Raw genomic sequence first — 12,106 nt, 5'->3', positions numbered from 1 at the left:
GTTTGGTGCACACTACATTCGATCACGCTGTTGTTACCCCCAATGTGAGCCAATTAAACACTGCAATGGCTCGCACTGGGCTGAGCACCGAGTGTACCCGGGCACAGTGGTGCTCATGTGGGTGGTTTGCATTTGTATAGCATCCAAACCCGAACTCTGGTTTTTTTTGTTTGTTTTTTAAAGTCAGAGTTTGTACCAAACACAGAACCTCAAGGTCATCTCTACTGATGACCCCTGTGTCTGTCATGATGGTCCTCCTGTGGACGCCGGCTACGAGCGACATTCATAGGAGATGCTGATTTCTGCTGCACAAAGCGGTGCCGATTCTGCCGCTGATCTTTCTCTGTACAGCACAAGCGATCAGACGATCGCAGCTTCAAGTCCCCTTAGGGCAGCGTTTTTCACCTCCAGTCCTTAAGGCCCACCAATAGATCAGGTTTTGATATTTCCTTATTGTACAGAGAAATCATTCCTGTGCAATACTGAGGAAATCTTGAAAACATGATCTGTTCGAGGGCCTTGAGGACTGGAGTTGAGGAATACTGCCCTAATAGGATTAGTAAATACAATAAAAAGTGGGGAAAAAAAGTTTCTAAAAATATTAAAAACTAAAAAAAACCCCACAAAAGTTCAAATCACCCCCCTTTTGCCCCATTGAAAATAAAACAATAAAAATTACACATATTTGGAATTGCCATGTTCAGAAATGCCCGAGCTATCGAAATATAAAATCAATTATTCTGATCGCTAAAGGGCGTAACAAGAAAAAAAATCCAAATGCCAAAATTATGTTTTTTTTGGATTGTCGCAACATTGCAATAATATGCAATAATAGCCGATAAAAATATCACATCTATCCCAAACTGGTATCAGTAAAAACATCAGCTGAAGACACAAAAAATAAGCCGCTATTGAGCCCCAGATCACAAAATATGAGAACGTTACGCGTCTTGGAAAATGGAGACAAAAGTGTTTTTTTGTTGTTTTTTTTACACATTTCTGAATTATTTTTTAGCCCCAATTTAATAAAAAGAAATAACCTATACATGTTCAGTGTCTACGAACTCGTACCGACCTGGGGAATCATAATGCCGGGTCAGAGTTACCATATAGTGAACATGGTAAATAAACAAACCCAAAATAATTGGCTAATTGCACTTTTTTGCAATTTCACTGCACTTGGAATTTTTTTTCACGTTTTTCAGTACAAACTAGAGCAGAATGAACGGTGTCATTCAAAAGTACAACTCGTCCCGCAAAAAACAAGAAATTATATGGTTATATTGACGAGAAATGTTATGGCTCTTGGAAGAAGGGGAGGAAAAAAATGGGAAAAGGGATTAAGGCTAGTGTCACACTTGCGTTGTGCGGCATCCGTCGCATTGCGTTGTGTGACGCATGTAACGTTGCCTATAGCGGCTACTGCAAAACAACGGAATCCGTTGTAGCTGTTTTTTTCAACAATTACTCAACTGAGCATGTGCAGTTGTGTAAAGACGGATCTGTCACAGGAATCCATCAAATGACGGGTTCCGCCGGATTCCGCCACCATAGGCTTCCATTATAAAAATGACGGACGTTGACGGAATCCTGCACATTGCGTTTTTTTGACGCTCAGGGAAGCGCAGAAAAATGCTACATGCTGCGTTCTTTCCGCCCGGCAGAAGCAACGCAGCGTCGGCCGGCGGATGCAACGTTGTCCATACAAGTCTATGGGAAGCAGTGGAATCCGTTAACAGATTTCGCTGTTTTCCAAAACGGCATATTGCGACAGAAGGAAATAAACGCAAGTGTGAAACTAGCCTAAAGGAGGTGAAAAATGTATTAGATAACAAGGGAGGGAGGAAGAACACAAAAAGTCACTTGAAAGTGTGGAAAACTTTTTATTTTATAGTGTTGCCTGATATTAGTTAGTAACTGTCACCATGGTAACGGGTTACTTAAGTTATAAGTGGGGGAAATGAAAGTGAAACTACTACAGGGTTTAATTTCCCTCCGATGACGTCACATATCCGTGAGCGTGGTAAACGTGAAGACATTGTAGTGGGCGGAGAAAAAAACCCGCAAAGCTGATTGGTCAGTACGGGCCGCTCAGCCGCGCTCAGCTCCTCTGCGCCTGCGCGCTGCTCCCGGCTCTCATGGCTGCTGTCAGGTGGTCCCGGCCCGGGACGTGGCTCCTGTTGTCGCTGCTGGCGGCTCCGCTCCTCCGTGTGGTTGTGTCCCTGGAGCCGATCACCACGGGGCTCGCCATAGCAGCCGCCTCTGCCCTCACAGGCTACCTGTCCTCCCCGAAGTTCTACTGCGGGCGGCTGGTGGAGTGCTGCCAGGTGGACAAGCCCTTTAACGGCACAGGTTAGAAGGGGAGGGTGATGGGTTGCATGGCCTGCTGGGATTTGTAGTCCTGCACTATATGCATTGTGCCAATCTGCAAAGTTATGGGGGAGCTCTGCCCCCAATGTGAGGGGTACACCCTCCTGCAGCCCGAATTCACTGTGCTGAGGGTTTGTTACAATGTATCAGAGAGTAAAGGCTGAGATTTTTACTGCGTTTTTGATGCGTTTTAGTGCAAAGTCAATGAGAAACCTAAAGTTTTTTCCACATGTAGAGTCTTTCTTTCTTCCTTGCAGATTTCGTGCAGAAAGTAACGTGCAGCATGTAGATTCCTTGTGTTTTTTGCTGCAGATTTCACCCATTCTTAGGCTATGTGCGCACGTCGCGTAAAAACATGCAGTTACGCTGCGCTTTGTAGCGCAGCGTAACTGCATGCGTCCTGCGTCCCCTGCACAGTCTATGGAGACTGTGCAGGGGCCGTGCGCACGTGGCGTTTAAGAGCGCAGCGCTTCGGCTACTGCCGAAGCGCTGCGCAAAAAGAAGTGACATGTCACTTCTTTCCTGCGCTTTGCCGGCAGCTCCTGCTCTGTCTATGGCAGGAGCTGCAGGCAGAGCGCATGGAATCGGCGCTCACTACGGACATTTCTGCAGCGATCTAAAGCGCACATGTGCTCTTCAGATCGCTGCAGAAATTTCTGCAGGGCTTGTACGCAACGTGCGCACATAGCCTTAGGCTGTGTTCACACAGTGCGTTTCTGTTGCATTTTTTTTAATGAAACTTTGTTTAAATGTACTGTAGACAAACCGCACACCAGAAACGCTGCAAATAATGCCGCTATTTGTACTGCTAAGAGATCGGGTTTTGCTTCAAACCCCCCCCCCCCCCAAAAAAAATGCACTGTGTAAATAAACATAATAAACATAGCCTAATGGATGGCAAAAATATGCACCAAAAATGCACTGCAGTGCTATGCGCTTCTTTTCTGCACACTCAAAAATGCATGTTTTGGCTGGAAAAACGCAGCAGAAAAAACATGCATATTTTATTGCGTTTGCACTTTTTTTTTTTTTTGGTAATGGCGATCGCGGGGGTTCAAGTGCTGTACACCAGTGATCACCGCCAGGTCTCCGGCTGATGTAACCGCCTGGACCTGGCTCTCCCTGCTCAAAGCGGTGCCCGGCGTCTTAACCCCCCCTGAATGCTGCACTCAGGAGGCAGGGAGAGGAATCACTTACCTCTCCCTGATGATCGGGTCTCTGTAATGCAATCACTGCCATGATAACCCTGGATTGTAAACACCATGATGACCCCGGGTTACTGAGCTACGTAGAGCCTCACACACCATGCTGTATGCACAATGTCAGGCGAAGTGCTGCGCTATAATCCACTGTAGTGCTATAACACTGCAGGGGAATATAGAAACTCAGGAAATAAACACAAACAATTGACACGCTGCTTCTTATTTCAGCACCAAAATCTACAAGAAGAAAAAAAAAAAGCAGCGTGTGCACAGCAAGTCGGGATTCTCATAGACTTTGCAGGATTGATTAAGAAAGCAAGGAAAAATACATGAAAAAAATGTAAAAAAAAAACAAAAAACACGCCACGTGAGCACATAGCCTTAAAATATGCCCCTTTGCCACTGCGTTTTTTTTCCTGCCTCCTGATCTGTGTGCACAGACCCTAAAGACGTCACATCACCAGAATGAGGTTTAACAAAATAAAAGGTAGAGATGAGCGGATCTGATGAGATTCAGAATGTGGCAAATAGTGTGGATTTTGCCAGAAATGGGGTTCATATTTATTTTTCCCCAAATTGATTGTCCCTTATTATGCTCTGAGGTCTAGAGGGACCCCCAAGACATAAAAAAGTAAGATGTAGAACCCCCCCCTCGCCAAAAATGCCGCCCTGTACGGTCCTCAGTCTCTTCTTACCGAGGCCGTAGGTGTCCTCATGCGTCCGGTACTTCAGCCTGGGATGTCTTGGGCCTTGACTTACTTAGTCTTGGCTTAGGTCAAGGCCACGTCCCGCCTTTTGTCGCGATACATGCCGTAATCCGTCCCACCGTGGTTTCATCTCTGGTTTCAGCTCGCAGTGGCGGTAATAAGAGGCGCAGATGACTGTTCAGGGTAGAAGGAATGGCTGAGGTGGTAATGAGCTGCGTTAGTTTTTTATTTAGTTTTTTTTTTTTTTTTTTACCTTACTGCCTCTCTACAGTTTATCAATTTGGCTGAATTTTTGCTGACTTTGCATTACAAAAATCCACATTCTGCAGAAACACTCGGATAAATTCTCCCAACTCTAAGGCCATGTACATACGTTGCGGGTTTTTTTTCTTGTAGATTGTAATCAATACTGCAAGTAAAAATGCAATCCTGCAAAGTCTATGAGAATCCTGACTTGCTGTGCACACGTTGCTTCTTTTTTCCTTGCAGATTTTGGTGCTGTAAAAAGTGTCACTTCTTTCTGCGTTTTTTTTCCTGCGTTTGATATAATCCACATCAGTGCTCGATCACTGCAATGGATTATAGCTGTCAGTGTTGCCCTCGCAGCTCACACTTCACACACCATGCATCTGGCATGGTGTGTGAGGCTCCCCGTACCTCAGTAACTCAGGGTCATCATGGTGACAACCCAGGATTGCCATGGCAGCAATCTGGTCCCTGAGATCGCATTATAGGGACCCGATCGCCAGGGAGAGATAAGCGATCCATCCCTCCCCCTGCCTCCTGAATGCTGCGATCATCATTGATTGCAGCATTTACGGGGTTAAACTGACGGGATCGGTGCGGGCAGTGAGAGCGGGGTCCTAGCTGTAACATCAGCCAGAGACTCAGTGGCGATCGCAGGGGTACAGCGCCTGAACCTCCGCAATCGCCATAACTAAAAAAAAAGAACCAAAAAAAACCAACACAAACACTATAAAAAACGGGTGCTTATTTTCTGCTGCTTTTTTCGGCCAAAACATATAGTTTTGAGTTTTGTGTGCAGAATTTCTGCACACATCTGCTACGTGGGTACATACCAACATGGCTCATCAAAACCTCGGATCACACTCACACCAATGTTCTTCTATGGGGCCTGCACATGTCTGATTATTTTGATCTGTAAATTCAATGATACTTGGCCATTCAAGTCTATGGGTTGGTGGGGAAAAAAATATCGGACTGCACTCGGATGACATCTAAGTGGGGTCCGATATTCACGGACTGAGAAAAAGGTGAAGAAACTTATTATTATTCTCCACATCCGAGAAAAAACAGCTCCTACTGTGATCAGGATAATCAGACCGTGTTTCTCTGATGGAGAAAATATGGCCGTGTGACCTCAACCTAATAGCAAGCAGCACTGAGATTTCAGCTCTGAAGGCTAGAGAAGTGTGAATGCTGTCCCAGAATTTCTTACAGGCTCAATGGACTCCGGATGTTTTCTTATCGGTTTCAGCTCTAGAGCTCAGCTTGAAGGAGAAGCTTTTCGGACAGCACCTGGCGCATGAAATCATCTACAAGGCGCTGACCGGATTTATGAGCAATGAGAACCCGAAGAAGCCCCTGGCGTTGTCCCTGCACGGCTGGAGCGGCACCGGCAAGAACTTTGTCAGCAAAATTATCGCAGAGAATATTTATGATCTGGGAATGAGAAGCAAATTCGTCCATCTCTTTCTATCTACCCTGCACTTCCCCCACAACAGCCAGATCCCCCGCTACAAGGTACGCAGAACGACCCTCCATTCACAAGCGGACACTAGTTTACCACTTTAAAAACTTTTTTTTCTAATTTTCCAGTTAGCAGTACTATGATGATTTTTTTGTTTGTTTTTTTTTTTTTAATATTATTTATTTATTTTAATATTTTCCTATTGCTGCTATTTTGGAGCACTTACACCTTTTTCATTGCGTTAGGCGGCTTTCACACTACGTTTTTTTTAGCATGCGTCATGAACGTTTTTTTGCTGCAAAAGTGAATCCTGTTTTTGCAGAGAAAAACGCATGTGTTATTTTGCAGGATCCTGTCACTTGAAGTTTATGAGCGGGCATTGGAGTTATGTGAAGGGTACTGAACGTGAGACTGGGAGCCGGCATCTGACAGCTGCCGAGGCTCGTAACCAAGGTAAACATCGGGTAACTTGCTTGGATACCCAATATTTACCTTGGTTACAAGCGTCTACAGCTGCTAGGAGCCGGGCTCCCTGCACACGTAACCAAGGTAAAACATCAGGTATCCAAGCAAGTTACCCGATGTTTACCTTGGTTACGAGCCTCCGCAGCTCTCAGGTGGGGAAGAGAGGGAGGGGGAGTGAGGGACTGATCACACCAGGCTGGTTTCTGGGCATGCTCAGTAGAGCAAGCAGGATCCTGTCTATCAGCATGCCAGCATTCACATGCGTTTGCGTGCAGTATAGTCAGGATCCAGAGATTTTGCAGTATTTGGACGCAGCTCAAAAACGCTACAAGTAACATTTTTGAAAAAAGTGAAAAAACTGCAACTCGCTGGATCCTCACTATAACGCACGCAAACGCATGTGAACGCATGGTGACGCGAGTCCATTGCAAATGCATTGAAATGAAAACGCATTTGCACTGGATCCGTTTTTGCGTTAACAAAAAGTTCAGGACGCATGTTAAAAAAAACGTGTGAAAGCCGCCTTATAATAGTTTTTTGTTTTTATTTTTGGGGGGGGCACGAGTAATTTATAAAAACCTTACTATATGGGTGCTTTTTTTTTTTCTACATTGTTTAATATGTAGGGCAAATAGTGTGATAATTTTCTTGTTTGTCACTACGAACATGCTAGAACAATTATGTAGTGTTTTTGGGTTTTTTTTTATTTTTTTTTTAATAAACTAAAGGCTATTGTAAGTGGGGAAAAAAAGTTTTTGTTTTAATGTCTCAACACCTACATAAATATCAAAAAATATACCAGTATGTCCCCCTTACAGTAGTGTTAAAGTGAGGGGGGAAACAACAAAATTTCACTCCCCATCCCTTCATGACCAGGCCTCATGTCCAAGGTGTTAAAACTTGGTCAACGGCATTATATAAAGGCAAAAGATGGCCGCTTTTGGGTGCCTGGTCACCGCACCCACTTTTTGGCACATTCCTGGAGCCTAATGAACGCCTTTTGGTCCTGCTTTGCTTCTTAGTTCCGCACCCCTTCCCCCGTAGATCGGATGTGATGCAGCAGAATATGTCTTCCCTCCTCAGGACCAGTTGCAGTCATGGATCCGAGGAAACACCAGTAAATGCGCTCGCTCCATATTTATATTTGATGAAATGGACAAGCTCCACCCTGGCCTTATTGACGCCATCAAGCCTTTCCTGGACTACTATGAGCACATCGACGGAGTCTCCTACCGCAAAGCCATCTTTATTTTTCTCAGGTACCCGCCCCCCCCTCTTTATATGTTACAAGTTACTGTAGAAGCAGATAAAATTTTCGGTCCCAAAGAACAAGTAAAGTAGGCCCTGTTGCTCATGGCAACCAATCAGAGCTCAGCTTTCACCTCCTGGGCTGGTTTGAAAAGATGAAAGCTGTGCTGTGATTGGTTGCTATGGACAACGAGGCCTAGTCTTTATCGTTGACATGTGAGGCCTGTTGATTGTGGTGAAGAAGCTCATTGTAATGAATGATGTTTGGCTGCTTCTTAGTAATTTCTGGATAATAACCGGTTTGGCGGTCATTTTGTAACTCAGGCCTTGTCCTCATCTGTCCCTTGGTACTGGCTATATTGGTTGTAGTAAAACTCAATGCCAACCACGCGGACTGCCAGCAATGTCACCCAGCTTTCCCAGAAACGGATAGAACTGCTGACTAGTATTTTAACATATTGACCAGTTGCAGTCAAGACTTGTTGTGGAAGGGCAAGCCCTGGGAGCCATAGACTGACAGGACATGCTGGGAGTTGTAGTGTCACACAGGTTAGAGGGACGCAGGTTGCGCACCACTGAATTTGACGGAAGGGGATAAATCTATGAATAAAATGGTATATTGTCAAACTCCTCGAATATAGTAAACGGGGCGTTTTCTGTGTCGTTTCCCTCAGCAATGCCGGTGGCGATCTCATCAATAGACTGATGCTACAATTTTGGGATTCGGGGAAAACGAGAGAAGACCTGGAGCTGAAGGACGTGGAGAATGTGCTGTCCGTGGAGCTGTTCAATAACAAAAATAGTGAGTGACTGCGTCCACGCAAGATCTAAAATGGTCGCTGACGTTTCAGTCAACTGCATCAAGTAGTAGAAGTGAATATAAGAAACTTTCTACACTTATGAGCCATTTCACTGTCTAAAATAATCATTCACTCTGAAAAACTGGTCAAAACAAGATGGATGACAAATCACTGTCCAGATTACAGTGAGGAGGGTGGAGAATAGTGCGACAAGCAGAGAGGGAAAACGTGCTGCACCTTCTCATTAGTGTTGGATTCACATCTACACTGCTCAGTACTGCTGAATAATGCCTCCCATACTGCTGCTGTTTCCTCTGAACATGTGCAACATAGAGACGGGAGAGCAGGAATCCATCATTATCTATGGGTGCTGTGTATGGGAGACATCATAGCAGCTAGTCTCTACCCACTAGCTCAGAGACAACTCAAAATGAGAGACACACAGTGGCTGCAGAGGGGAGAACTGGTGAAAATGCAGGATACAAGTCTTATAATGGCCAGAAAGTATTTTCTCTTGTGCAGAGATCTTCTAATTTTGAAATAAACACAAAAACAAATTTTCTTTGTCGCTCCATTGGGAGACCCAGACAATTGGGTGTATAGCTTCTGCCTCCGGAGGCCACACAAAGTATTACACTTTAAAAAGTGTAACCCCTCCCCTCTGCCTATACACCCTCCCGTGCATCACGGGCTCCTCAGTTTTTTGCTTTGTGTTGAAGGAGGCACACATGCACGCAAGCTCCACATTTTAGTCAGCAGCAGCTGCTGACTTTATCGGATGGAAGAAAAGAGGGCCCATAACATGGCCCCCGGCATGCTCCCTTCTCACCCCACTCTGGTCGGCGGTGCTGTTAAGGTTGAGGTACCCATTGCGGGTACAAAGGCTGGAGCCACATGCCGTTATCCTTCCCCATCCCTTAGGGGCTCTGGGAGAAGTGGGATCCTAACCGGTCACCATGCACTGGGACCGGGCTCCCTCCGCAGCCCCTGGGGGAATCTGACGGACAGGAGATCGGGTATCATCAGGGACAGGCCCTGCTTCTCTGAGGTACTCTGTGTCCCCTTGGGGACGGCGCATAGAGCGCCTGTGTAACAGACGCTGCAGCGGCTGCTGTGTGTTTTGTGTCAACTCCAGCTCCACCGCCGGGACTACCGCGCCGACCGCGCCTGTTTGCCGGCCGGGTTACTAACTTTAGTCCCCGGCTTCTGCGGCCTAGTACCGCATACTCCCGCCCCCGGGCCTGCCAGTCAGGGGTAAGGGCGGGACGCTAGACTGGACGTCAGCGGTGAGGGCTGGAGCATACTAGGTATCCTCCTCCCCCCTCACTGAGCACTGTGGGGCACCAGATTCCCGCACTTTCTGAGGCACGCCCACGGCTCCCTCCTCCCCTCAGAACGCTGGCAGCCATTGCTATCTGCACTTCTGCCGGTGGAGAACTTCAGACCGAGCTCCACAGCTCTGGGAGGCCCAGGCAGGGAATCTGGTGGACACACAACCGCTGAGGGCGGTCGGTAAGCCGCACCGGTTACCTGGTGCTGGCCCCCCCGGGTGCCGAAGAGTATATATATATATATATATCTCCATATACTGTATACATTTGCTCTGTTCGGCCGCATTACTTGCTTTTGGCTATATACCCTCACTGATTGCTCTAAGAGGAGACAACAGCATGTCGTCCGCAAAAAGCAAGGGTGCCAAGGCACAGGCTTATTTTGCAACCTGTACCTCTTGTGCGGCTATGTTACCTGCAGGTTCCACCTACCCTCACTGTGTGCAATGCTCGGCCCCTGTGACACTCACTCAGCCGGAGCCTCAGCCACGGGTGGGACCCTCGGCCCAGGTAGAACCACCGGCTACCACTGTCCAGGTGGCAGGGACAGAGTTTGCAGTGTTGGCTGAGAAACTTTCTGAGTCACTTTCACAATCCATGGCTCAGTCTATGGATAGATGGTCTGCTAAGATACTAGAAGCTTTGCAGTCCAGACCTGTAACACAGGCCCCGGGCACTGTTGAATCATTGTCCCCAGGCCCCCCTCGGTCGGAGCAGCAAAGTGCTCCTGGGGTGACTCCTAGGTCCCACGGTGAGGACTCCGACACGGACCACAGTCCCAGACCGGCTAAGCGGGCTCGCTGGGAGCTTCCCTCGACTTCTTCACACTGCTCAGGGTCTCAGCATGAGGACTCTCTGGAGGATGAAGCGGAGGGGGCAGCTCAGGGCTCTGATCCTGACGCTGCTCTCAATCTTGATACACCTGAAGGGGACGCCATAGTAAATGACCTTATAGCGTCCATCAACCAGGTGCTAGAACTTTCTCCTCCAGCTCCACCGATTGAGGAGTCAGCTTCTCAGCAGGAGAAATTTCATTTTAGGTTTCCCAAACGTACACGGAGTGCGTTTTTCGATCACTCCAACTTCAGAGATGCGGTCCAGAAGCACCAAGCTTTTCCGGATAAGCGCTTTACTAAGCGCCTTAATGACACACGTTACCCCTTCCCCACTGACGTAGTTAAGGGTTGGGCTCAGTGTCCCAAGGTGGATCCTCCGGTCTCTAGACTGGCGGCTAGATCCATAGTAGCAGTGGCAGATGGTTCATCGCTCAAGGATGCCACTGACAGGCAAATAGAGCTCCTGATGAAATCCATCTATGAAGCCATAGGCGCGTCTTTTGCTCCAGCATTCGCAGCCGTATGGGCACTCCAAGCTATCTCAGCTTGTCACTCGCAGATTAATGCAGTCACACATGCCTCTACTCCGCAGGTTGTGTCTTTAACCTCTCAGGCGTCGGCTTTTTCGTCCTACGCCATGAACGCCGTCCTGGACTCTGCGGGCCGTACAGCGGTAGCATCCGCCAATTCAGTGGCAGTTCGCAGGGCCATGTGGCTACGCGAATGGAAGGCAGACTCTGCTTCCAAGAAGTTCTTAACCGGTTTGCCATTTTCTGGCGACCGTCTGTTTGGCGAGCAATTGGATGAAATTATTAAACAATCCAAGGGAAAGGACTCGTCCTTACCCCAGTCCAAACCAAACAGACCTCAGCAACGGAGGATACAACCGAGGTTTCGGTCCTTTCGGCCCTCAGCCACGTCTCAATTCTCCACGTCCAACAGGCCACAGAAGGGCCAGAGGAACTCTGCTTTATGGAGGTCTAAGTCACGTCCTAAAAAGACCGCCGGAGGAACCGCCCCCAAGGCGGCCTCCTCATGACTTTCGGCCTCCCCAGACCGCATCCTCGGTCGGTGGCAGGCTCTCCCGCTTTTGCGACGCCTGGTTGCCACATGTCCAAGACCGATGGGTGAGAGACATTCTGTCTCACGGTTACAGGATAGAGCTCAGCTCTCGTCCTCCGACTCGTTTCTTCAGAACATCTCCGCCCCCAGAGCGAGCCGATGCTCTTTTTCAGGCGGTGAACACTCTGAAGGCAGAAGGAGTGGTGATCCCTGTTCCCCTTCAAGAATGTGGTCGCGGTTTTCACTCCAACTTGTTTGTGGTGCCAAAAAAGGACGGATCATTCCGTCCCGTTCTGGACCTCAAACTGCTCAACAGACACGTGAAAACCAGACTGTTCCGGATGGAATCTCTCCGCTCCGTCATCGCCTCGATG

At 47.6% G+C, this 12,106-nt stretch overlaps 1 protein-coding gene across 3 annotated transcripts in view; it reads left to right on the top strand.

The window, feature by feature from the left end:
• Positions 1 to 2,110: 2,110 nt before the first annotated feature.
• The window catches only part of LOC142251688 (torsin-1B-like), a 31,503-nt gene continuing 21,507 nt past the window's right edge, over positions 2,111 to 12,106 (top strand). For 2 of the 3 annotated variants that reach the window (XM_075324724.1, XM_075324722.1), the window contains exons 1-4: positions 2,111 to 2,352; positions 5,778 to 6,043; positions 7,500 to 7,714; positions 8,378 to 8,505. In XM_075324724.1, coding sequence (XP_075180839.1) covers positions 2,139 to 2,352; positions 5,778 to 6,043; positions 7,500 to 7,714; positions 8,378 to 8,505 — 823 coding nt within the window. In that variant the 5' untranslated portion in view covers positions 2,111 to 2,138. The remainder of the gene's footprint in view (positions 2,353 to 5,777; positions 6,044 to 7,499; positions 7,715 to 8,377; positions 8,506 to 12,106) is intronic. The other variant, XM_075324723.1, reaches the window with a different exon arrangement.

Source organism: Anomaloglossus baeobatrachus, chromosome 9 (genome assembly GCF_048569485.1).
Source record: "Anomaloglossus baeobatrachus isolate aAnoBae1 chromosome 9, aAnoBae1.hap1, whole genome shotgun sequence".
NCBI lineage: Eukaryota > Metazoa > Chordata > Amphibia > Anura > Aromobatidae > Anomaloglossus > Anomaloglossus baeobatrachus.
Note: the sequence above shows the minus strand (reverse complement) of the source record. Positions and strands in the feature narration are given on the sequence as shown.